General features: G+C 44.8%; 1 protein-coding gene across 4 annotated transcripts in view; it reads right to left on the bottom strand.

Annotated features, from left to right (window-relative positions):
- Positions 1-24,581, bottom strand: part of CRTAP (cartilage associated protein) — a 40,352-nt gene that overhangs the window by 9,163 nt on the left and 6,608 nt on the right. For 2 of the 4 annotated variants that reach the window (XM_068981678.1, XM_068981681.1), the window contains 4 exons: positions 21,224-21,395; positions 16,621-16,749; positions 3,225-3,370; positions 2,212-2,295 (listed from right to left, as the gene is read on the bottom strand). In XM_068981678.1, coding sequence (XP_068837779.1) covers positions 2,212-2,295; positions 3,225-3,370; positions 16,621-16,749; positions 21,224-21,395 — 531 coding nt within the window. The remainder of the gene's footprint in view (positions 1-2,211; positions 2,296-3,224; positions 3,371-16,620; positions 16,750-21,223; positions 21,396-24,581) is intronic. The other 2 variants (XM_068981679.1, XM_068981680.1) reach the window with 2 other exon arrangements.

Raw genomic sequence — 24,581 nt, 5'->3', positions numbered from 1 at the left:
AATATATTAATATATTGGAAATATATGGAAAAATTGGAAGTATAAACACCAAAATCTCAATAGTAGTTTTGCTTTTAGATAATCAGGAACCCAATCCATCCCCATTTTCCCGAATATATTTTTCTCTACTTCTTAAACCACAGCGGCCAAGCTAGTTTGTGTCTGGCCTGTGTTCCTTCCTTTTCAGCATCCTTGTGATCTTATTCCAGGATCTGCCTCCAGAGAACCCAACCCAAGACACAAGGCATGTGCGTCACTTCCTACTCTGTAAAGCACTTCCATGTCCAAAGTGGTATTTTCTTCTTCCAACCCTGCCAGGTCAACGTTATCAGCTGCATTTTCCACAAAAGAATTGAGGCTCAGGGCAGCTAAATGCATGGCAGTGGTCCATTCAACTCATGTGAATTTGTCCACAAAAAAAAAATTTCATGATGCCATTTTACTTACAGGTGCTTCACTGAAAACTGGGGCAGAGGAAAGAGCGGACGTGGAGGCTCGGGGCTCTGGGTCTGGCCGAGCAGCTTCCAGACTTTCCCGTTCCCTGAGGTTCTTCTTCTGTGAAGTGAAGGATCAGCTGAGAACAAGCCCTCAGCTGTCTTCCAGCTCTGAAGGATGGTGAGTCCTCAGCTGTCTCAGAAAGCATTCTATGGTCTGTTTCAAACACATCTTTCTAAATGCTACCCCTGCATGCATGCTCGGTCAGTCGTGTTCGACTTTTTGCGAACTGTAGCTCTCCAGCTCCTCTGTCCATGGGATTCCCCAGGCAAGAATACTGGAATGGGTTGTCATGTCCTCCTCTAGAGAATCTTCCCAACCCAGGGATTGAACCTGCATCTCTCACATCTCCTGCACTGGCAGGCAGGGTCTTTACCACGAGCGCCACCTGGGAAGCCCAAACACTAACCCTGATGATGGCTTTGCTGTGACTAGACTGCCCCAACACAGAATGACTGCCTCATAACCAGCAGAGTCTCCATCAGTAAAGGAATCGGCTGAGTAAGACTTGATCAGGAATTTCAAGAAAATCCCAGAGAAGGATAAAATGCTTCACTTGTAAACACACACACACACACACAACTGACAGAAAAATTGGGATGTGGGTTTCCCAGAGTCTTCAGAGTGCTGAGTAACTGAATATTCTATTTTTATAAAGTTAAAAAATGAAGCTTGTTGCTCAGACACAAAAAGGAATGCAATTATGCCATTTGCAGAGACATGAATGGACGTAGAGATTTTCATACTAAGTGAAGTAAGTCAGAAAGAAAAAAACAAATATCATATATTATGTATGTGGAATCTAAAAAATGGTACAGATGAACCTATTTGCAAAGTAGAAATAGAAACACAAACATGGAGAACAAAGGTACAGACACCAAGGGGGAAAAGGCCAGGTGGGAGGAATTGGGAGGTTGAGATTGACATATATATACTATTGAGACTATGTATAAAATAGATAACTAATGAGAACCAGCTGTATAGCACAGGGAACTCAATGCTCTCTGGTGACCTAAATGGGCAGGAAATCCAAAAAAGAGAGGATAAGTGTATATATATGGCTGATTCACTTTGCTGTACAGCAGAAACTAACTCAACACTGTAAAGCAACTATATTCCAATACAAATTAAAAAAAAAAAACGATGCCTGGGAGCTTCCCTGGTGGCTCAGTGGTAACGAATCCGCCTGCCAATGCAGGAGACATGGGTTTGATCCCTGATCCAGGAAGATCCCACATGTCATGGAACAACTAAGCCTGTGTGCCACAACTATGAAGCCCGTGCTCTAGAGCCCCAGAGCCTCCACTACTGAGCCACTTGCCCTAGAACTCATGCTCCGACACAAGAGAGGCCGCCACAGGGAGAAGCCTGCTCACCACAACTAGAGCAAAGCCGGCACAGCAGCAAAGGTCCAGCACAGCCTCAAATAAACAAACAAACAAACAAAACAAAGACGATGCCTGGACGGCTCCTAGGACGGTGACTAGAGCATGGCTCTGAACTCTGCCAGGAAACACGGTGCTTCAGCCTGGGTTTCCTAGGAGCCCTTCTTGTCCAGGTCAGTCCACTGACGCGTTAAAACACTCACAGAAACCGTGTTTCCCAAGGCCTCTTCTGGGTCTCATTTCAGGAATGACGGGGCCTCCCAGTGATTTTTAACAAAGATGTAAGGAATATTTTGTCTCAGTCAGTTGTGTGCTAAACATGAAAGCTCACCTCATCGTCATCCACGAGATTTTCCTTAGCAAAGTCATACAGCTCTTTCTGGAGCATGGTCACGTTAAAGAACTGGACTGCTTCCTATTCAGACACAAACAGAGAACAGTGTATACAACCAACCACTTAACAGGAAAACTGGGGTGCAGAGGCAACAAGGGGTTGGTGTTTCTCTGGTGAGGGGATGATGAAAATATGCAAAATTAAGTAGTGGCAACAGCCACACAGCGCTGTGAATACGCAAAAACCTCTGAATTGGGCACTCAGAATGCATGAGCTTTCAACTATATGAATTATATCTCAATTTGAAAAACAGTGGCCAATCCCAAGTGAATGAAAGAGGAATGTAAGAGAAGTGTGTGTGTCTGAACAGTGAGGTTGAAGGAAGATGTATGTACAGCAAACTAGGACAGCCAGCACAAATCTCAATGAAAATACAACTTAAGGGCACATGAGAAAAGATCCTCTGAAAGTGATAAATAATCCACAAGTTTCCCTGAACACGTGCAAAACTGTGTGTGTGCATCAAAAGAATGAAATGATGATCCATCCATAAACAACCCTGCCATAGAGTTATTACGAAAAAAAATATATATATAATATATATATATGGTATGAGAGTAACAAGGGAAGCATTCATGATGAAATTCTTAGAACACACAAAGCAAGTTGTAAAACAGTATGTAGGACCCCATTTTTGTAAAAATAAAGAATTACATGCTGCATATACACCAAACATACAGCTTTACCACAGCATGAGACAGAGAAAACATAAAATCAAGAGGCAGTGTCAATTCCTAACTGAAATGTTTCTGCAATGCTTGAAATTTCAGGAGTGTGCGGATTTAGAAAAGAGAACAAAGGGGTAAAGTGTTAAAAGACAAAAAAGTGACAGAAGCAAGATGAGATTCCCTTGTTTCTGAAATAGCCCTTCTCCTCAGGTGCCAAGCTGTCTCCCGGAAGTGGGATAAACGCGAGAGCGGAAACGCGATGCCCGGTGCGCCGGCGCTCACCGGTCTGGGCTGGAAATGCTCGTCCGCCAGCGCCCACTTGTCCCTGTGGTACTGATAGTACACCAGGTTCTGCTGCATGACCTTGTCGCTCTGGTCAAAGAGCAGGTAGCTGACCGCACAGGGTGCCGCATTCTTCAGGTCGTTCACTGTGGGCGGAAGAGAAAAAACAGGAACAGGAAGTCAGCCAGCCTCTCAGAAGAACAGTTCTCCGGGGAAGAACAGCTTCCAGGAGAAAAAGATCACCAACAAGCCCCCTCTCCAAGCCCCTCCGACGGAACTCCTGCAATGACGAAAAAAACCCCAAAACTCAGGAATGAACAGGCCGTAGACAGGATCTCCAGGGAAAAGTGGAATCCATTTGTGAAAACGACAGGAGTTCCTCGGTACACAGAGGCCAAGGCAGAAGTAACGAATCAATCCCCGTCGGGCCACCGTGACCTGGGCTGGTGTCACATCCCTGGGGCCTGAGCAGGCCTGCGTCTGGAGGCTCAACTCTCATGGGTCTGACGGAGGATGTGCAAGCAAATGAGCCCCCCTTGGACCTGTACTGCCCGCTCCCCTCTCGATGGGACCACAATCTCCAAAGCCAGGCAGGCCCACAAAAAGCCACAAGAAGCCCACGGCACCCAAAGATCTGTGGATCCTCCCGGGCTGGAAGAGCTTCATAAAGTCACCTGGTCTCCCCTCCTCGCGTCCTGGTGCTGGGTTCCCACCTCCACCCTCCTTCCTGAGAGTCGCCCCCACTTACGGAGGAGGTGCTCCCTCAGCAGAGCGGTTTTCCAGGTGCTGAGATTTCTCCATGGGGGGAAAGGGAAAGGGAAGAAGGAATGAAACACCGTACCCTGGGCGTTTCTTCTGGCACATTCCCCTCCTTGACAACCCAGGAACAGGACTTCCCTAAGGCTCTGTCTGCCCAGGTAACCAGATCTGGGTGTGAAGTCAGATCTGTCACCTTGTGGCCTTTTCCCATAACTACAACTTTAAAACCCCCACTTAAGGCCATGTCCTGTTCATCAACCCTGCAAGGACCGGAAATGACACCTACCTTCAAGAAATGTACTGCAGTAGGCTATGAAGAAATATTCAACACTGGGCCGACTTTCAAAACGCCAACTTCAAAAGGTAAATTTCATTCATACTGTTTTTTAAAAAGTAACGGAAAAGCTGCTCCACATGACTCAGTTCAGTTCAGTCACTCAGTCATGTCTGAGTCTTTGCTACCCCATGGACTGCAGCGTGTCTGGCTTCCCTATCCATCATCAACTCCCGGAGACTGCTCAGACTCATGACTATTATATGTAAGTGACATATATCCATATGACAACTATTAGAGAAATGCAAATCAAAAATGCAAGGAGGAATCACCCCACACCCGTCAGCATGGCCATCCGCAAATGGTCTGTATACAGACAACAAACGCAGAGGCAGAGTGCAGCAAAGGGAATCCTCCAGCCAGGTTGTTGCGAATGTAAATTGGGTATCAGCCACTCTGGAGAACAGTGTGGAAGTTCATTAAACAAACTGACGACAGAGCTAGCATATGATTGGGCCACCCCAGTCCTGGGCATGTAACTGGAGAAAACCAGAACTCCAAGAGACAAGCGCACCCCAGCACTTAGTGCAGCCCTGATTACAACAGGCAAGACAGGGAAGTCACCACAGTGTCCATCGACAGATGAACGGAAAAAGAAGAGATGCCACATGTTTACAACAGAATATTACTCAGCCATACAAAGGATGAAATGATGCCACTGGCAGCCACACTGACAGACCCAGACATGATCAGACCAAGTGAAGTAAGTCAGACTGGGAAAGACAAATGGTATATGAGATCACTTAGATTTGGAATCTAGAAAATAATAATTCATTTATGCAACAAAAGGAGACTCACAGAGTTGGAAAACAAACTTATGATCCATAAAGGGGAAATTAGGGCAGAAGAGATGAATTAGGAGGTTAAGATTAACAGATGCACTCTTTTATATATAATAAACAGATAATCGAGAGGGACCTACTATACACCACAGGGAACTCCGTGAAACACGCTATAAAACTACCGGGAAAGGATCTGAAAAACAATACATCCATGTGTGTGCATAACTGAACCAATTTGCTGTACAGCTCCAACAAACACTATAGTATAAATCAGTTCTATTTCAGTTATATTTAAAGTTGTTAAAAATTACATAAAAAAAGCAATGCCTACCATATTGCCCTCAGGGCATGGGGACCTGGGCAGGTGTCCCATCCTAGCACCCTGAGAGGCTTGGGTCTCAAGACTGGACTCTCACGGGGCTGAGGGAGCCGGGGACTACATGCCATCAAAGCAGAGCCCCTTGCACCTGTAAGGACTGGTCCCCTCTGGATGGGACCACAATCTCCAGATGCAGGGAGGCCCTTCAGAAGCTACATGAAGCCCAGAGCATCCAAAGACTGGTGGGCCCTCAGGCTGGAAGAGCTTCCAGAAGCCAGCAGGTCTCCTGGACGTGTCCTGGTGAGGGAACTCAGCACCAACCTCAGACGACATCACCCTCAGTAGAGTGGTTTTGCAGGGGCTGGGATTTGTCTGTGGGGAGAAGGGGTAAAGGAACGAGACACAGGCCCCTGGGCCTTTGTCCTGGCACCTTCTGCTCCCTTGACAACCCAGGAATTGACTGGCTTTCCTGAGGTTTTGGCTGCCCAGGTGATCAGACCTGGGTGTGAGGAAGTGCTGCTGCCTTGTGGCTATTTCTCATCACTACAACTTTAAAACCAAGGTTTAGGGACACTTCACCTTCAATAACCCTGCTGGGCTGCAAATGACACCTGCCCTCAAGAAATGCCCGAGGGTAGGCCACAGGAGAAAAAGTCAAAACAAGGTCGACTTTCAAGAAGCCTGCTTCAAAATGTAAATTTCACTCATACTGTTTGAAACAAAGTATGAAAAAGATGCTCTCAATGGCTATTACTAGACAAATGCCAATCAGAACTACAAGGAGGTATTAAGTTGCACCAGTCAGAATGGTCATCAGGAAAATGTCTACAAACGTAAATGCGGAGACAGGGTGGAGCAAAGGAAGCCCTCCTACAATGTTCTTGTGAATTTAAATCTCCAGGACCTCTGGAGAACACTGTGAGGTCTTTCAAAACTACTGAATAAAAACAGAGTGGGCATATGATTTGGCCACCCCACTCCTGTACAAGTGGAGAAAACGGAATTTCAAAAAACACGTGCATCCCAACATTCGGTGCAGCACTGCTTACAACACCCAGGAATGGAAGCCACAGCAGTGCCCATCGTTAGATGAACAGAAAATGATGTGGCCCAGGTATACAATGGAGTAGTACTCAGCCATAAGGAAGGATGAAATGATGCCGTTGGCAGCCACCTGGATGGACCTAGACACCTGCATGGTGCTAGACACATGGATGGACCTAACTCGAACTGAGAAAGACAAATATTGTATGAGATCACTTACAGTTGGAACCCAAAAACTGATACAAATAATTTATGTAACACAAGGAGACTCACAGGTTCAGAACTAATGTATGATTCTATAAGGGGAAACGAGTGGGAGGAATGAAGTAGGAGGTTAGGATTGACAGATACACTCTCATATACATAATATAGAAAATTAAAAAGGACCTCCTGAACAGCACAGGGAATTGTGAAACACGCTAACAACCCAGAAGGGAAAAGGATCCAAAACAGAATACATCTATGTGTGTGCATCATTGAACCAATTTGCTGGACACCTCAAACAACATTCTCCTTGACAACCCAAGAACTGACTTTCCTGACGCTCTGGTTGCCCAGGTGACCAGACCTGCACATGAAGTGGTGCTGCCTCCTTGTGGTCATTTCTCTTTACTACAACTTTAAAACCGGCTTTTATGCGCACTGTTAAGTGGGCTTTAGGAAGCATCACTACGAACAAAGCTACTGGAGGTGATGGAATTCCAGTTAAGCTACTTCAAATCCTAAAAGATGATGCTGTGAAAGTGCTGCACTCAATACGCCAGCAAATCTGGAAATCTCAGCAGTGGCCATAGGAATGGAAAAGGTCAGTTTTCATTCCAGTCCCAAAGAAAGAACGCCAAAGAGTGTTCAAACTACCACTCAGTTGCACTCATTTTACACGCTAGCAAAGTAATAGTCAAAATTCTCCAAGCCAGGCTTCAACAGTATGTGAACTGAGAATTTCCAGATATTCAAGCTGGATTTAGAAAAGGCAGAGGAACCAGAGATCAAATCCCAACATCCGTTGGATCACAGAAAAAAACAAGAGAGTTCCAGAAAAACATCTATTTCTGCTTCATGGACTACGTCAAAGCCTTTGACTGTACGAGTCACAACAAACTGGAAAATCCTTTAAGAGACGGGAATACCAAACCACCTCACCTGCCTCCTGAGAAATCTGTATGCAGGTTGAGAAGCAACAGTTAGAACCAGACATGGAACACAGACTGGTTCCAAATTTGGAAAAGAGTATGTCAAAGCTATATTGTCACCCTGCTTATTTAACTTCTATGCAGAGTACATCATACAAAACGCCAGTCTGGATGAAGCACAAGCTGGAATCAAGATTGCCGGGAGAAATATCAATAACCTCAGATACAGAGATGACACCACCCTTATGGCAGAAAGCGAAGAGGAACTAAAGAGCCTCTTGATGAAAGTGAAAGAGGAGACTGAAAAAGCTGGCTTAAATCTCAACATTCAAAAAACTAAGATCATGGCATCCAGTCCCATCACTTCATGGCAAACAGATAGGGAAACAATGGAAACAGTGAAAGACTTTATTTTGGGGGACTCCAAAATCACTGCAGATGGTAACTGCAGCCATGAAATTAAAAGATGCTTGCTCCTTGGAAGAAAAGCTATGACCAACCTAGACAGCGTATTAAAAAGCAGAGACATTACTTTGCTGACAAAGGTCCGTCTAGTCAAAGCTATGGTTTTTCCAGTAGTCATGGATGGATGTGAGAGTTGGACCATAAAGAAAGCTGAGTGCTGAAGAATTAATGCTTTTGAACTGTGGTATTGGAGAAGACTCTTGAGAGTCCCTTGGACTCCAAGAGGCTCAAACAAGTCAATCCTAAAGGAAATCCACTCTGAATATTCATTGGAAGGACTGATGCTGAAGCTGAAGCTCCAATCCTTTGGCCACCTGATGCAAAGAACTGACTCACTGGAAAAGACCCTGATGCTGGGAAAGACTGAAGGCAGGAGGAGAAGGGGACGACAGAGGACAAGATGGTCGGATGGCATCACTGACTTGATGGACATGAGTCTGAGCAAGCTCCGGAAGTTGGTGATAGACAGGGAAGCCTGGCGTGCTGCAATCCATGGAGTCGCAGAGAATTGGACATGACTGAGCAACTGAACTGAACTTGCCTTCAAAACTCCTGCAGGGCTGGAAATAACACCTGCCTTCAAGAAATGCCCCAGGGAAGGTCAGGAAAAAAAAATTTCAAATAGGGCCAACTTTTAAGAAGCCAATTTAAAGATGTAAATTTCAATCACACTGTTTGAAAAGACAAAACAGAAAAACAGTGGTAAAAGTGCCCCACAAAGCTATTATGAGAAAAATGCAAATCAGAACTGCAAGAAAGTAACAGCTCAAACCAGTCAGAATGGCCATCAGCAAAACATCTATAAACCGTAAATGTGGAGACGGGGTGGAGCAAAGGGAACCCTCCTAAGCTCTGGAGAACAGTGTGGAGGTTCTTTTAAAACTGAAAATAAAGCAGGGAAAAGGATCCACGCCACTCCTGGGAGTATAATCTGAGAAAACTAAGTTTCAAAAGACACACGCACCCCAGCGTTCAGTGCAGCACTGGTTACAACTCACGCATGGAAGCCAGTGCAGCGTCCATCAACAGGCAAACAGAAAACGCTGTGGCACGCGTGTACGATGACATTCCATGAATGTCACTCATCGACAGGTGAACAGAAAATGCTGTGGCACGTGTGTACGATGGAATGTGACTCAGCCAAAAGAGAGACAGCGACACACTGGGAGCCACGTGGATGGACCCAGACGCGCTCATCTGCAGTGAAGTCAGTCAGACTGAGAAGTACACGTGTCATGTGAGACCATCTACAGGTGGAATCTGAAAACTGACACAGATGAATTCACATATGCAGAACAAAGACACTCACAGTTACAAAACAAACATGTGATGCCCAAAGAGGAAATCAGGGCAGGAGGGATGAATTAGGAGGCTGGGATCAACATATATACTCTCATATACATGAAACAGATAATCTAGAAGGACCTATTATATAGCACAACTGTGCTCAACACTCTGCAATATAAGGGAAGAGGATCAAAAAAAAAAAAAAAATCCACAACTGAATCAAGATGCTGTATACCTAAAACATATCCAATAGTAAAATTCTACTCCATCTAAGATAAAATATTTAAAAACCCAGTGCCTGCCATATTCCCCTAGGGCCTGGGGGACCTGAGCAGGCTAGGGTCTGAAGACTGGACTCTCGGGGGCTGAGGGAGCTGGGAGCTGTGTGGCAGCAAAGCAGCACCCCTTGGATCTGCAGTCCCTGGAATCCTACCCATTAGACCACAATCTCCAGATCCAGGCGGCTCATTAAAAGCCACAGGAAGCGCAGTGCGCCTAAAGACTGGTGAACTCTTCAAGAGCTTGGAAAAGTCACCTGGTCCCTCCCCATGTCCTGGGGTTCCTACCAACAGCACCCTTAGCGCTGCGGTTTTTCAGGGGCTGGGGTTTCTCCGTGGGGTAAAAGGGTTAGGGAAGAAGGAATGAAACACAAGCGCTGGGAGTTTCTTCTGGCACATTCCGCTCTCCTTGACAACTTGGGAAGGCGACTTTTCTGAGGCTCTGGCTGCCCAGGTAAACCAGACCTGGGTGTGAAGAAGTGCTGCCTCCTTGTGGCCGGTTCTTTTTACTACAGCTTTAAAACACCTAGGCTAATGGACACTTTGACTTCAATAACCCTGAGGGGCTGCAAATGACACCTGCCTTCAAGAAATGCCCTGGGGTAGATCACGGGAAAAATAAGTCAAAACAAGGTCGACTTTCAAGAAGCCTGCTTCAAAATGTAAATTTAACTCTTACTATTTGAAACAATAACATATAACGTATGATAAAGACGCAACTAGACAAATGTGAATCACGGAGGTACCAACACACACCAGTCAGGATAGCGATCAGCAAAACATCCACAAACAGTAAATTCAGAGACAGGGTGGAGCAAAGAGAACCCTCCTACAAGGTCTCGTGAATGTGAATTGGTAACAGGAACTCTGGAGAACACCGTGAGGTTCTTTCAAAACCATTGAATAAAAATAGAGCGGGCATATGATTTGGCCACCCCACTCCTGGGTGTACAAGTGGAGAAAACTGAATTTCAGAAGACACGTGCACCCCAACATTTAGTGCAGCACTGCTTACAACACCGCAGGGATGGAAGCCTCCACAGTGTCCATCGTTAGCAGGAAATGACGTGGCCCATGTACACAATGGAATATTATTCAGCCATAGGAAAGGAGAGACGGCGAAGGACAGCGAAGCCTGGTGTGCTGAAGTCCACAGAGGCACGAAGGGTCGGGACACGACCGAGCGACGAAACAATAAGGGAGGATGAAATGATGCCGCTGGCAGACATCTGGATGGGCCTAGCCATGATCACACGGAGTGAAGTAACTTGGACTGAGAAAGATGAGTATCGTATGAGATCACCTACAGTTGGAACCCAAAAACTGGCAGAAATGGATTCATTTATGTAACACAAGGAGATTCACTGAGTTTCAAAACAAACCTGATTTCCAAAGCGCAAATTAGGGTGGGAAGGATGAACTAGGAGGTTGGGATTAATAGATACATTCTCATATACGTGATACAGAGGGTCAAAAAGGACTTCCTGGATAGCCGAGGAAATTGTGGAACACTCTAACAACCCTCAAGGGAAAAGGATCCAAAAAACAATACATCTATGTGTATGTGTACCACTGAGTCAAGTTGCTGTACACCTCAAACACAACGCTGTAAGTCCACATAAACTAACATTACATAAAAAGGAAAAGCAGGGCCCACCATACTGCCCTCAGGCCGTGGGGCCCGGGCTGGTGTCACATCCCCGCAGCCTGAGAGGCTTGGGTCTCAAGACTGGCCTCCCTCGGGGCTGAGGGAGCCGGGGACTATGTGCCGTCAAAGCAGCGCCCCTTGGACCTGTAGGGCCTGGTCCCCTCCAGATGGGACCACGAGCTCCAGATGCAGGCAGGCTCTTCAGAAGCTACGTGAAGCCCAGGGCACCCAACGACTGGTGGAACTTCTGGGCTGGAGGAGCTCGCTAACCGGTCTCCTGGACGTGTCCTGGTGAGGGAACTCGGTACCAGACTCAGGTGACAGCACCCTCGGCAGAGTGGTTTTGCAGGGGGCTGGGATTTCTCCCTGGGGTGAAGGGAAAGAAGGGGTAGAATGAAAGAGACACAGCCCCTGGGCATTTCTTCTTCCACACAGCGCTCTCCTTGACAACCCAGGAACAGGCTTTCCTGAGGCTGTGTCTGCCCAGGTGACCAGACTGGGTGTGACGTAGTGCTGCCACCTTGTGGCCTTGTCCCACAACTACAACTTATTTAATTTAAAGAAACCTTGCGGGTGGACCCTTTCTATTCATTAACCCTGTGGGGCTGGAAATGACACTTGCCCTCAAGAAATGGTGGCTCGAGGATAAAGCATCTGCCTGCAGTGCAGGAGACCCGGTTCGATCCCTGGGTTGGGAAGATCCCCTGGAGAAGGCAATGGCAACCCACTCCAGTATTCTTGCCTGGAGAATCCCATGGACAGAGGAGCCTGGCAGGCTACAGTCCACGGAATTGCAAAGAGTCTGGACAAGACTGAAAGACTTCACTTTCTTTCTTTCTTTCTCAAGAAATGACCTGGGGTAGGGCAAAAAAAATCAAAACATGGCCAACTTTCAAAAAGCCAATTTCAAGAGGTACCTTTCACTCATGGTTTGGAAAAAAAAAAAAAAAAAAAACAACAGTGGAAAAGATGCTCCACAAGGCTATTGTTAGAAAAATGCAAGTATGACCTGCAAGGAGATATACTTCACACCAGTCAGAATGGCCATCAGCAAAAAGTCTAGAAACAATAAATGTGGAGATAGCATGAGACACAGAAAACCCTCCTACGCTGCCATCTGGGATGTAAATTAGTAAGAGAACACTGGAGAACAGTATGGAGTTTCTTCAAAAACCTAAAAACAGAGCTGGCATATGATCCCACCACCCCGCTCCTGCGTGAATAACCGAAGAAAACCAGAATTCTAAAAGACTCATGCACCCCTATGCTTAGTGCAGCCCTGTTCACAACAGCCAAGACATGGAAGCCATCACAGTGTCCATCGGCAGATGAACAGAAAAGAAGATGCGGCTCAAGCATACAATGGAATATTACTCAGCCATAAAAAAGGGTGAAATGGTGCCACTGGTAGCCACATGGATGGACCCAGACACAATGAAAATAGTGAAGGAGGTCTGACTGAGAAACACAAACGTCGCATGATTGCTTACAGTCAGAATCTAAAAATTCATACAAACGAATTAATTTGTGCAACACAAAGAAACTCAGAGTTAAAAAACAAATGTATGATTCCCAAAGAAGAAATTAGGGTGGTAGTGATGAATTAGGATGTTGGAATTAACAGATACAAGAAAAGGACCTATTGTACAGTACACAGACGCCTGCCCGACATTCTGTAACATCTTATACAGGAAAAGGATCTGGAAAACAGCATAACTGAATCAAGTTGCTATACAGCACAACACTGTCAATCTAAAAAAAAAAGCAGTGCTTACCACATCCCCTCAGGCCTTGGGGCCCTGGGCTGGTGCCACTTCCCTGGGGCCTGAGCAGGCTTTGGTCTCAAGGTTGAATTCTCATGGGGCTGAAGGAGCTGGGGAGGATAAGCCAAAGAGACCTTCGGACCTGTGGTGCCAAGCCTGCCTCAGATGGGACCACAATCCAGATTCAGCCAGCCCCTTGAAAAGCTGTTCCAGGTCCAGTGCACCCAAAGACTGGTGGACTGCTGGGCTGGAAGAGCTTGAAAAAGTCTCCACGTGAACTGGTGGCTGGTTCCTGACTCCAGCCTCCTTCAGTTAGTCGTCCCACCTCTGGACAACCGCACCCTCAGCCTAGCCCTTTGGCAGGGGCTGGGATTTCTTCGTGATGTGAAAGGTCAGTGGGAAAAAGGAATAAGACACAAGCCTCAGGCCATTTCTTCTCCTATATTCAGCTCTCCTCGACAACCCAGGAAAACTGGTTTAAGGCTCTGGATGCTCAGGTAACCAGACCTGAGTATGAAGAAGTGCTGCCCCCTTCTGGCCACTTCCCATAACTACAACTTTAAAACCCTTGCTTACAGACACTTCCTGGGCTTCCCTGGTGGCTCAGAGGATAAACATATCTGCCTGCAAGGCAGGAGACTGGGGTTCGATTCCTGGGTTGGGAAGATCCGCTGAGGGAGGGAATGACAACCCACTCCAGTATTCTTGCCTGGAGAATTCTATGGACAGAGGAATCCGACAGGCTACAGTCCACGTGGTTGCAAAGCGTCAGACACGACTGAGCAACTCACACACACACATGGACACTTGCTATTCACAAGTCTGTGGGGCTGGAAATGACATCTGCCCGAAAGAAGTGTCCTGGTGTGGGTCTCGGGAAAGGAATTCAAAACAGGGCTGACTTTCAAGAAGCCAATTTTAAGAGTTACATTTCTCTCACAGTGCTTATTCATAGTCCCGAAAACAAAGATTTCTTGCAGAGCAGCAATAAATGCTGAAAATCTCGTTTTTTTAGCTCCTTTGTCCTTGTCAGTTTCTGATAAGCTCGGTGGTTTTTAGAGCAAGTAAAGGTTTCAGAGGCGTGACCAGTGAGTTGCCAGAGCCTGGACGTGTCCAGTACAGTGCTGAACTCCAGTGTTCTGGCGTGTTGCCACTGAACCCAGCCTGCTCAGTGGTTGGAAGAGCCAAGTTTCAATGTCCATCACAATTAGCTCAGTGAAGTGCTGGCACAGCCTCTCATGAAAATGAAACAAAAACACCAGCTGTATTTTCATCCAACAGAACATGTAGAAATTAAACCCAAGATCGGCAATGTGTTGATAAATGTTTGAATTGGGTGATAGTCACCCCTAGTCCATTGGGCTTCCCTGGTAAAGAACCTACCTGCCAATACAGGAGAGACAATAGACCAGGTTTGATCCCTGGGTCAGGAAGACCCCCTGGAGGGGAGCATGGCAACCCACTCCAGAATTCTGCTTGAGAATCCCATGGACAGAGGAGCCTGGCAGGCTACAGTCCACAGGGTCACAGAGAGTCAGACACGACTGAAGCAACTTAGGACGCACCCCCTAGTTTATTATACCATCCTTTCTAATATGTTTTTCAATCTTCAGAAAAAAAAAAGTACATAATTTTCTGTAATTCTCATTAAAATAAGATTTTTCCAAGTGTGGATAAATATAAGCCAGTAGTTAAATCTGGGGTCGGGTGAGAGGGAGCAGGGAGATTAGCATGGGTGACGTGCTTGATGTTTTTCTGTATATCTCTGTGATGTTTAGTTTATTGCACTAAACCTATACTACAAGCCTTTTTAGGGGAAAAAAAAAATAACCAGTTACCTTAAACCAAGTACTTGTTTTTAAAAAGAAGGCTCTTCATAAGTAAAGACATTGTCCGGTAGAAGACCGCCCCTCCACACTAGAATGTAGTCAACAGATATTTGCTAGAACATGCTGTGAACTCGGTGCTGCCCGGTAGGGAAGCGTGTCCACACATTACACAGAAGTAGACTCTTGTTCTCGCTGCTAAAGAATCCTTTACCAGACAGTTTATGCCAGGCTGACAATGGCAGATAAACTCACCCTTCCCTCCACGAAAGGGGGCACGAGAAAGACACCTCTCTAAAACAGTCCTCGGCCCTTCCCTCCACGAAAGGGGCATGAGAAAGACACCTCTCTAAAACAGTCCTCGGCATCCTGCTGGTCTCTGAAGTGTCCCGACCAAGCGCCATTTTGGGCCGTTTCTTTGCATATTTAGATGGGGTTCAGGCTGGTGAAGATCAGGTTCACTGCTGAGAGAGGCAGTTACCTTCCTCAGAAAAACATGGTGTAAATGTCAGTATAAGAGACTTTTTAGGAACAAAGGAATCATCTTGATTAGCAGCAAAAGTTTAAATTTTTTAGTTAAAAAATTAAAATAGAGAAAGAGAGAGGGAAAGAAGCAAAATTTTTCTCTTTCCTTTTTTCCCCTTTTTTGACCTTCCGCAGGCAAGGCCTCTGGTGTGTCCTGGAGAGGAGACGAGGTGGGATTACCAGGTAGGTGGGCAGCTGTCTGCTGTGGGCAGAGGGAACTCCGCAAAGAACAAGATGCTCACAGAAGGGGAGGAGGGCTGTGGAAGCCAAAGTCACCTGTCAGTCCTCCAAGACATCCCGGAGGCCCCATGACCAGCCACCCGAGTCTGAAAGACAGCCTCAGGGAAGCTAGCCAGACTCCTGCCCACAGACCAGATATATCATCAGGAGAGCAGAGTCTTCCCTATAGCAAATGACCCTAGCAACGTCCCATGCTCATCACTGAACCGCCAGGGCACACGCTGCTCAAGCAAGTGGCCCCCGGCAATCTTGGTTACAGAGAAAGAAGGGAAGGCAGGAAATTGGGGCTTTGAAGTCTGAATTCCTCTCTCTCCCCCATGTGAGCCCTTTGTCCGTCTGGAAGGTTCTGATTGAGAAACTCCAAGTTCAAAGCAGGATCAACTGCAATGATCTTAGGGTTAAGAGTCTGAAAAGGTCAATGGTGTGGAGGAAGATAAATAATGATATATACAGTGGTGGGGGTTTAATCGCTCAGTTGTGTCCGACTCTTCTGCAACCCCATGGACCATAGCCCGCTAGGCTCCTCTAAGTCCGTGGGATTTTCCAGGCAAGAATACCAGAGTGGGTTGCCATTTCCTCCTCCAGGGAATCTTTCCCACTCAGGGATAGAAACTGCATCTCTTGCCTCTCCTGCATTGCAGACAAATTTTTTACCACTGAGCTATCAGGGAAGCCATTGGGAATTTCTAAAAGGAATTCCCTTGCAGTCCAGTGGTTAGGACTTCACATTTCCACTACAGGGTGTTCCATTCCTGATGAGGGAACTAGGATCCTGCAAGCTGCATGGAGCAGTCAAAAAAAAAAAAAAAGATTAATAAACAAAAACACCAGTTATATAGAATTTGCCCTGTGCCAGTGTGTGAATTCCATAAGCATTCCACGTCTACCAACTCATTTAATCCCCAAGACAATCTTACAAGGTTAGTACTCTCCACTGAGGCGGAAGCTGAGTCTTACTACCTTACCCAGATTGCCTAGAAGATGAGTACTTACATTTATAGTAAGCGAACTGCAGATAATGATACATGGTGGCCACAAATTTCTCCACCGGATATCCTCCTATGATGGGGGTGAGGTTCTCCTCACATTGCATTTTGCATTCCAGGACCTCCACATAATGATCTGAAAGAAGACACAGATTTTCAGGCAATGCATTCATTATTTTCTTTATGCCACTTCTGCCCCACCCCCAAAACAATTAAGGCCAAAATGATCATGATAAAATGATAAAAGTAAAATATTTGCACCACTTATGATAAAGGGCCAAAATCTTTAATACATGAAGCATGCTAAATCAATAGGAAAAAGACAAATGCTCGCTATAAAAATAGCCAAAAAGATGCTAACAGAAATTATAAAAGGGGCTAATAAACATTGTGAAAAGACCTTAACCTTATGTGTAATTAAGAAATCCTAAAATAATGTAAGCTATTAAATTGGCAAAATGTTTAAAAGTTGACAACACCCAGTGTTAGGGAGAGAATATCAAGATTCACAGTCTCATATTTTGTTGGTAGGAGCAAAAAAGGAACAATTTTCTTGGAGAACAATTTGACAAAATTTATCAAAGTTAAAATACACATATTCTCTAACCCAGTAGTCTCCTTCTGGGAAAATTTTCTTTAGACTTGGGCACACATAAGCAAACAAACTTGAAAGTAACCCAAATGCCAATCAGTAGGATGGTGATTAAGAAGTTATGGTACATACAAACAACAGAATCCACACAGGTTTTAAAAGAGTCAGTTCAGTCACTCGGTTGTGTCCGACTCTTTGGGACCCCATAAATCGCAGCACGCCAGGCCTCCCTGTCCATCACCAACTCCCGGAGTTCAACCAAACTCATGTCCATCGAGTCGGTGATGCCATCCAGCCATCTCATCCTCTGTCGTCCCCATCTCCTCCTGCCCCCAATCCCTCCCAGCATCAGGGTCTTTTCCAGTGAGTCAGCTCTCTGCATGAGGTGGCCAAATACAGTCACATAGAAAGATGTGGAAGACTACATTTCCCAGCCACCTTTGCATTTCAGCTGGGGCCATATGACTAACTGAGCCAATGAAATGTGGACAGTTAACAACTGATGGATACTACTTCTGGGGCTGGTCCCTAAATCCAGCGTGGTCCTCAGCCCTTCCCTTTCCTCCTTTCAGAGTCCAGCATGATGGTACACATTTTGCCAGCAAGACTGTGGAGGAGTAGGCACTCTCCCTGGTTGGTAAGAATACAAAACAGTACCTTAAAATACCAAATAATTTACTGAAACATTCACCCTGAACCATCAATCCCACTGATGCTGACTTTGCAAACACATTTCCATACTTAGCAAACAACAACAACAACAAAAAGAAACCCACTAAAATTCCCCAGTACAGTAGTAGATATAATACCAAAAGATTGAAAGAAAGTGAAAGTTGCTCAGTCGTGTTCGACTCTTTGCGACCCCATGGGCTATACGGTCCATGGAATTCTCCAGGCCAGAATACTGGAGTGGGTAGTCTTTCCCTTCTCCAGGGGACCTTCCCAACCCAGGGATTGAACTCAGGTCTCCCGCATTGTAGGCGGATTCTTTACCAGCTGAGCCACCAGGGAAGCCCAAGCAAAAGATTGGAGCCGCCCAAGCGTCTACCAGGCGGTTGAATAAACAGCAGCACACTCCTCCCCGGACCCTCAGTGGAGTCCTCAGCAGCATGAGAAGAATGGCACTATCTCTACCTGCTAGTTAGGATGCACTGTTAAGTGGAAAAAGCATAAAACGGAATAGTGTGTCATGTAGGGTATGTATTCTGTATGGAAGAAGCAGGCACAAAAATAAAGGGGAAAGTGGTTTTATAGTCACATAACCTTTATAGGAAAAAAAGATTCAGGCAACAATTCTCAACACTGTGCTCAATCAGTGCATGGTCAGGGGTGAGGGGGTGGAGAATATAGAGAATCTGATGGACAGCAAGTTGTCCTAGTCTGGAAGCATCTGTCCGTGAATTATTAATTTCAACAGTAACTATACTGGGGAACTGGAAAGCACTTCTCTTTCTAGCCAGGACCTAACTGAGAAAGCAGGAGACGTTTTTCACATTATATCCCTTCGCCTTTCACATGCGATAGTACGCGCTTATATTAACTATCAAAAATAAAGTTTTAGATTAAGTATTAACCCAGGGTAGCCCCCTCAGGTGAGACACTATTTCATGGGTTAAGAGGTGAGACCACAGTCAGAACACCTGGGTCTAAATCCTAGCCCTTCCCCTGAGGACAAGAAGCACTGGGCTTGGGAGGTGGGGGAAAAAATCAGGAGTTTGGGATTAAGAGATACACACTGCCATGTATAAATCAGGTAAACAAAGACCTCCCGTATATATAGGGGGGCTTCCCCAGGGGCTCGGCTGGTGAAGAGGCCGCCTGTCAATGCAGGAGAGGCAAGAAGCAAGGGTTTGATCCCTGGGTGGGGAAGAGCCCCAGGAGAAAGAAATGGCAACCCTCTCCAGTATTCTTGCCTGGAGAATCCCATGGACAGAGGAGCCTGACGGGCTACAGTCCATCGGGTCGCAAAGAGTCAGACATGACCAAGCAGGCACACCAGGCACTGTATACATAGCACAAGGAACCCTGCCCAATATCTCGTAATAACCTATAATGGAAATTATATCTGGAAAAAATGTGTGTGTGTATATGTATACCTGAACCACTTTGCTGTACACTTGAAACTAACGCAGCACTGCAAATTAACTACACCTCAATTTTTTTTTTTTTGCCAAGCTGGGAGTCTTGTTTCCTGACCAGGCATTGAACCTGTACCCTCAAGCAGTGAAAAATGCTGAGTCCTAACCATTGGACCACTGGGGAGGTCCTGGGGACTAGTGTTTAATGGGTACAGCTTCAGTCTGAGAAGATGAAAAAGTTCTGCAGATGGATGCCGATGATGGCCACACAGCAATGTGAAAGATTAAGAAACTAACCGAGTGCAATGTGTGGACTTTATTTTGAACCTGATTCAAACCAACAAATTATAAATGTAAGGGACACACACACATATTTATGCCATTTCTAAGACGACTGGGACATTGGATATTTGATGACGAGATCAAGGAACTGTTGTTATAATTCTTTTAGGTATAATAGTTTGGCAGTTATGTTAAAAAAAAAAAGAGTTCTTATCTTTTAGAGGTATCTATTGAAACAAGACAAACGAAATGAGGGAACACCTGGGATTTGCTTTAAAATAACGTGAGAGGGAAAAGGGGGGTTTTCAGATGCCACTCGACCATGAGTTGACAACAGTGAAGCTGAGTCATGGTAAGTGGGCTTTCTTCACACTCTCCTGTATTTTGTATATGCTTGAAATATTCCACAATAAAAACGTTTTGTTACAAAAAATAAAGGTACTCTGTAAAAAGAGTTTCACAGGCAAAAATTTACTAAAGCAACAACAACAAACCACCATCCTGGACTCAATAACTAAAACAGCAGACAACCCTCAGACCAATTCCCTCAGACTTATCTGACCTGGGGCCCCTTCCTGCAAGGGGCAGTTTGAGGGTCTGTGTTCCCAAACCACTTAGAGACATCTCTTGGCCATTTCCTATCCTCTGGAGCACTGCTGCCCACTAATGGTTAAAGAAAATCCCTAGGGCTATTTATGTGTTTTCAATTTTATTTTCCTTGTTTTGGCCAAGCCTGAAGGAATGCACGATCTTAGTTCCTTGATCAGGATCAGAATTGAACCGGTGCCCGCTGCAGGGGAAGCTCAGCGTCTTAACCATTGGACCACCAGGGAAGACCTCAATGTTCTTTCTTTACTCTCTCTTGTGCTCTCCAAACTTCCTAAAATAAGCATGCATTATTTTATCATCAGGAAATGCTTTCTTTTTTCCCCAAAAGTTACCTTGTGGATATGTGTTAGTCACTCGGTCGTGTCTGACTCTTTGTGACCCCATGGACTGTAGACCGCCAGGCTCCTTTGCCCATGGGATTCTCCAGGCAAGAGTACTGGAATGGGTTGCCATTTCATTCTGCAGGGGATCTGTCTGACTCGGGGATCGAATCTGGGTCTCCTGCACTGCAGGCAGACCCTTTACCGTCTGAGCCACCAAAGTTGCCTTAGTGATCACTAATCACACTCTTCACTCTTGGGGAAGGAAATGGCTACCCACTCCAGTATTCTTGCCTGGGAACTTCCACAGACAGAGGAGCCTGGCGGGCTACAGTGCATGGAGCCGCAGAGTCGGACATGACTTAGTGATCGAGCATGCAGACTCTGCATGCTGAGAAATTGCCATAATCAAAGTTACCTCCCTAAGCTGAGGTGTGAGATGCTTTGGGACTCAATTTTATTTTTCTACAAGCCTGTGGGAATCTGCAGTCAAGTAGGACTGATGAAACAGACCTTCTCCACAGCCTGTGTCTGGACACCATACTCACTGTTCCTCTAGAAGCTCCAGCCAAGTCCGAGGCTAATCCATGTCTGTGTCAGCCACCCCAGTTAACCCACTCTCATTTACGCTCAAAAGTTCCTCAGAGGCCACCCGAGTCCCCTAGAAGGCATGTAGAACTCATAGGGGCAGCCGTGTCCTTTATGTCGAGGATACAACCCACTACCAACCTGCGATGGAAAGATAGAAATCCTTGAAGTCTCTGATCTCCCGGGAGCCCTCGCAGGCAGCGAGACACTCATAGAAGGCCTTGAAGAAGTCAGGAAGGGCCAGCTCCATGTCGGTGATGCACGTCCTCCAGTTCTCGCCATTGTAGGCCCGCACGGCTCGGATGAACAGGCTCTAGAATCAGCGAAAAGTCTACACATAAAAAACGCTGGAGAAGGTGTGGAGGAAAGGGAGGGATGTCGATTGGGGCAGCCACTATGGAGAACATACGATGTATGGAGGTTCCTTAAAAAACTAAAAATAGAGCTACCATATGATCCTGCCATCCCATTCCTGGATGTACGTTCAGAAAAAAATGAAGACTCTAATTCTAAAAGATACATATAGCACTATGTTCATAGCAGCACTATTTACAATAATCAAGACGTGGAAGCAACCTAAGTGTCCATCAGCAGATGAATGGATAAAGATGTGGTGCATATATAAATATATTAAAAAGAATGGAATAATCCCACGTGCAGCAATGTCGATGGACCTAGAGATTATCGTGCTGAGTGAAGTCAGACAAAGACAAGTATCATATGATCCCACTTATACGTGGGATCTAAAAAAATGATACAAATGAGCTTATATACAAAACAGAAGTAGAATCACAGACAGAGAAACAAACTTATGGTTACCAAGGGGGAAAGGGACCAGGAGGGATATATAGGGAATTTGGGGTTAACAGTTACATACTACTATATACTGGGTTGGGCAAAAAGTTCATTTGGGTTTTTCCATAAGATCTTATAAAATATAAAATGGATAAATAAGGATCTACTGTATAGCACAGGGAACTATACTCAATATTTTGTAATAACCTATAACAGAAAAGAATCTGAATATATATATACATGTATATATTTATATATATATATGTTCAGTTCAGTTCAGTCGCTCAGTCGTGTCCGACTCTTTGCTACCCCATGAACTGCAGCACGCCAGGCCTCCCTGTCCATCACCAACACCCGGAGTTCATTCAGACTCACGTCCATCGAGTCAGTGATGCCATCCAGCCACCTCATCCTCTGTCGTCCCCTTCTCCTCCTGCCCCCAATCCCTCCCAGCATCAGAGTCTTTTCCAATGAGTCAACTCTTCGCGTGAGGTGGCCAAAGTACTGGAGTTTCAGCTTTAGCATCATTCCTTCCAAAGAAATCCCAGGGCTGATCTCCTTCAGAATGGACTGGTTGGATCTCCTTGCAGTCCAAGGGACTCTCAAGAGTCTTCTCCAACACCACAGTTCAAAAGCATCAATTCTTCGGCACTCAGCCTTCACAGTCCAACTCTCACATCCATACATGACCACTGGAAAAACCATAGCCTTGACTAGATGGACCTTAGTCAGCAAAGTAATGTCTCTGCTTTTGAATATACTATCTAGGTTGGTCATAACTTTTCTTCCAAGGACTAAGCATCTTTTAATTTCATGGCTGCAGTCTCCATCTGCAGTGATTTTGGAGCCCCCCAAAAATAAAGTCTGACACTGTTTCTACTGTTTCCCCATCTATTTCCCATGAAGTGATGGGATCAGATGCCATGATTTTCATTTTCTGAATGTTGAGCTTTAAGACAACTTTTTCACTCTCCTCTTTCACTTTCATCAAGAGGCTTTTAAGTTCCTCTTCACTTTCTGCCATAAGGGTGGTGTCATTTGCATATCTGATGTTATTGATATTTCTCCCTGCAATCTTGATTCCAGCTTGTGTTTCTTCCAGTCCAGCGTTTCTCATGATGTACTCTGCATAGAAGTTAAATACGCAGGGTGACAATATACAGCCTTGATGTACTCTTTTTCCTATGTGGAATCAGTCTGTTGTTCCATGTCCAGTTCTAACTGTTGCCTCCTGACCTGCATACAGGTTTCTTAAGAGGCAGGTCAGGTGGTCTGGTATTCCCATCTCTCTCAGAATTTTCCACAGTTTATTGTGATCCACACAGTCAAAGGTTTTGGCATATATCTATGTACACGTATGTATAACTGAATCACTCTTCAGTACACCTGACACATTGTAAGTCAATCAAAAACAAAACAAAAAAACAGGCTCTGAAAAGCCGAGAGAAGTCAAGGAAGGTCCAGACATGAAGAGAGACAGACTTGTCCTCCCAAAAGGAAGCAGATTATCATGAAACTTGACTCTCATTAACTCCAGACAAACCATGCTCGCTCTTTTTTTTTTTAATTAAAAAAAAATTTTTTTACAATGTTGTGCTGGTTTCTGCCATACAATAAGGCAAATCAGCCATAATTATACATACATCCTCTCCCTCTCTAGCCTCCCTCCCTCCCCCATTCCATCCACCCAGGTCATCACAGAGCACCAGACTGGGTTCCCTGTGCTACACAGCAACTTCTCCCCAGCTAGGAAGGCAATCAGTGACTTACCTACATCTAGATTTTTCTACCCTGTTCACAGTGGTACAGTTATTTTATTTAACTCAAAAACTAGCAGACGCTTGATAATAAAATCAAGTTTGAATCAAGGAAAAAAGGAAAATACCAGGGACAGAAACCAGAGCAGTGGCTGCCAGGGGTCAGAGGCAAAGGCATGACTGCAAAGGGGTATGAGGGAGATTTAAAACAATTTTTTTTTTATGCAGGAGCTTTTTAGGGGAGAAGAACATGTCTGTATGATTGTGGTGGTAGTTGTATGACTGCACACATTTGTCAAAACTCACTGAATTATACACTTAAAATTAGAAGATTAGTTTGAAATAAATTATACCTCCATAAAGCTGATTTTAAAAATCAATTCACATGGCAAAACCAATACAGTATTCTAAAGTAAAATAAAGTAAACATTAAAAATAAAATAAAATTTAAAAAAACAGGTTCAGAAAAAAAAAAAAGAATTACAATAGCAAAATCCATGAGTCAGAGTTGTGACAAGAATAATATAGGGAACATAGTCAATTAATAGGAAAAGAGATCAGATGTGTGTTTACCAGAGTCATGGATTGGGGAAGAATGGGAATTTGATGAAGGCAATCAATAGGTATAAATTTACAGTTATAAAATAAATAGTAGGGATATAATTTACATGATAAATAAAATTAACACTGCTTTATGTTAAATATGGAAGTTAGGAAGACAGTAACTCCTAAGAGCTCTTAGGAAAAGGGAAAAAGAAAAAAAAAATCTTTTTACTTCTGTATATAAAATGATGAGTGTTCATTAAACTTATTGTGATAATCATTTTATGATGTATGTAAATAAAATCATTAACCTTAAAAAAAAATTTTTTTTAATTAAAAAAATAAAAATAAAAATCAATTCAAGGAAAAGATAAGCTAAAGCAAGTGTTAGACACCCCTTGCCC

Source organism: Capricornis sumatraensis, chromosome 10 (genome assembly GCF_032405125.1).
Source record: "Capricornis sumatraensis isolate serow.1 chromosome 10, serow.2, whole genome shotgun sequence".
Classification (NCBI taxonomy): Eukaryota; Metazoa; Chordata; class Mammalia; order Artiodactyla; family Bovidae; genus Capricornis; species Capricornis sumatraensis.
Note: the sequence above shows the minus strand (reverse complement) of the source record. Positions and strands in the feature narration are given on the sequence as shown.